The following is a 2459-nucleotide window of genomic DNA, read 5'->3' as shown; positions in this document are numbered from 1 at the left end:
GACGCAAAGGCGCTGAGCTTGCGCAAAAAAAGCAAACGCACAAAATGGCGGAAGCTGAAGGAATGGAAATCGATTCCCCTTCTGTTGCATCCACTTCTTCGGGCGCTGTCAAAAAACGATTCGAAGTGAAAAAGGTGCTAATGGTTTTCGAAACCTTTCTTTTTCTCACTGAGTATTTTTTTTTGAGAGATCATATTTTCTAAACTTGCTTTTCGGAATGTTTATTACAGTGGAATGCTGTTGCGTTGTGGGCATGGGGTAAAGTATTTTAGTAAAACTTTTATTCAGTTTGTTATTGTTTTCATTTAAAACGTTCAGCCGGTACAGATGAAAATCAAAATTTATTGAATTTCAGATATTGTGGTCGACAACTGCGCCATCTGCCGCAATCATATCATGGATTTGTGTATGTATATGTACATTAGCTTTTGTGATTGCAGTAATTGGTTTTCAATTAGAACTATGTGTAATCAATGGGTACGTTATTTAATCAATGAAGATCGACATGATCTAAGCTTGAATCTTGTTTTCTTAACTTACTTTTACGCCTTGTTTTCTTAACTTACTCAGTGTTCGACCGTAGTATCACCTAAAATGATCTAAAATGACCTTAAATGAGTAGGTCATTTTTGGTCATTTTAGCTCATTTTAGGTTATTTTAGATACTGTTGTAGCTAATTTTAGGTCATTTTAGATACTGTTGTATCTAATTTTAGGTCATTTTAGATACTGTTGTAGCTAATTTTAGGTCATTTTAGATACTGTTGTAGCTAATTTTAGGTCATTTTAGATACTGTTGTAGCTAATTTTAGGTCATTTTGGATACTGTTGTAGCTCATTTTAGGAAATTTTAGACCATTTTAAAATAATCCATTCCTCGTCTTAATAGCTACGAGTGTTTGACACTTACATTCTTACTAATTTGCCCTATGAGCAACCGGTTGCCAGCCTTCTAAAGACCTGTTGCCCATTAAAACTCAGAGTCATGGGCAGGATTCGAACCTACGACAACACTGGTCAGATTCTCTACCCATTTAGCTACTAGAACTCCTGGGGAGCTTGGGCCTTTTTTCTTGGTCCTGATTGGACAATGACTTGTGTCCCACTGCTCTGCAGGCTCTACAAAGTCATGTGCCTTAAATTTTTAAATGCATGTCTTTGTAGTAGCCTGCACTCCACCAGGACACATTTTCCATTCAGGACCTAGAAAAATGCCCCAGCTTCCAATGAGTTTTAGTGGCTCAAACAGTAAAGCATCCGACCAGTGTTATGGAGGTCATAAGTTTGAATCCTGCCCACATGTAGGACTCGAATTTTTTCAGTTGTCCTTTTGCCAACCCCCAAGCAACTAGTTTACCTTCATTTATTCCTGTACATTGCTCAGCAGTTGTCCACGTTTGGGTGGGTTCATCCTTCTGTAAGGGTGTCGCTGTGGATAATACCCCTTTTATTCCTCGTAACTCATAGAAAAACAAATGCTACTCGTTCTGGCCGATACGAAGGAATAACATCTCATTAACATTTCACATTTCAGGTATAGAATGTCAAGCCAATCAGGCCTCGGCAACAAGTGAGGAATGCACTGTTGCATGGGGTGTTTGTAATGTGAGTACAGCTAAGTTCAACTTCCCTGTCCATTCAACCAGTCACTCCTACTAGTGAGGCTGAAAAAGGCCTCGCATTTTTTTAGGGTTTTTATGTCAACACAACTTTTACATTTTCTGTGGCATTCCATTTAGTTTTGTCCAGGAATTGCAATTAGAAATTGCCAGTAGAATAGGTTACAGGTATTCAGTGATGATAAATGTATGTGGGTGTTGTGACAGAACTCTAGCAAACCACCTTGCAGTCATCCAGGACAAGTAGATTTTGTGCTCAGGCAAAAAATCTTCCTTAGACCGCTTGTCCAACAAGCAAGCAACCAAACAATCAGTTAGGGAATTCAGGAGGTATCAAGAAGCAAAAAAGATACAATATTGCTCTGTTGTTTTCCTGTAGAAATGACTAATGAACCCAGGTAAGTGAAGAAACCCCTTGGGTGGGTGGGCAACCTGGGCTCTTGCAATAATGACCGTGGCTACTAAGGCAGCAGCCTTGCTGTGTGGGTCTGGCAGTTACTCAAAGGCTGGGCTTGTGAGAAAAGATGACATTCAATTAAAACCTAAGAAACGAAGTAAACATATGTCCTCTTGAATGTTTGTTTATGAAGCTGGTAAGATTGAAGGCCCACCTTCAACCAATAGGCTTTTCTACCGTTTGTTTTTGTTTTGGAATTTGCATTGCTTATCGTAGCAAACTGATTGGATGAATTTCAGCTTTGGCAGGATTTTCATGTATGAAGATTGTTCCACGGCTCACAAGGATGCAAATCGTTGAGTGTTAAAGCACTAAATTGTTTACTCCTGAAATTAAATAATGTTTGCCTCGTATCTGTGACATTAATTCAAGACAGGCACTTA

The 2459-nt window shown here is 39.0% G+C and overlaps 1 protein-coding gene across 1 annotated transcript in view; it reads left to right on the top strand.

Annotated features, from left to right (window-relative positions):
- Window positions 1-4: 4 nt before the first annotated feature.
- Window positions 5-2459, top strand: part of LOC138016610 (E3 ubiquitin-protein ligase RBX1) — a 4590-nt gene continuing 2135 nt past the window's right edge. Inside the window, exons 1-4 of the mRNA XM_068863792.1 lie at window positions 5-134; window positions 231-258; window positions 356-406; window positions 1535-1605. Coding sequence (XP_068719893.1) covers window positions 45-134; window positions 231-258; window positions 356-406; window positions 1535-1605 — 240 coding nt within the window. The 5' untranslated portion in view covers window positions 5-44. The remainder of the gene's footprint in view (window positions 135-230; window positions 259-355; window positions 407-1534; window positions 1606-2459) is intronic.

Source organism: Montipora capricornis, chromosome 9 (genome assembly GCF_036669925.1).
Source record: "Montipora capricornis isolate CH-2021 chromosome 9, ASM3666992v2, whole genome shotgun sequence".
In the NCBI taxonomy this organism is placed as follows: Eukaryota; Metazoa; Cnidaria; class Anthozoa; order Scleractinia; family Acroporidae; genus Montipora; species Montipora capricornis.
The sequence above is the reverse complement of the archived record's forward strand: the minus strand, read 5'-3'. Positions and strand labels throughout refer to the sequence as shown.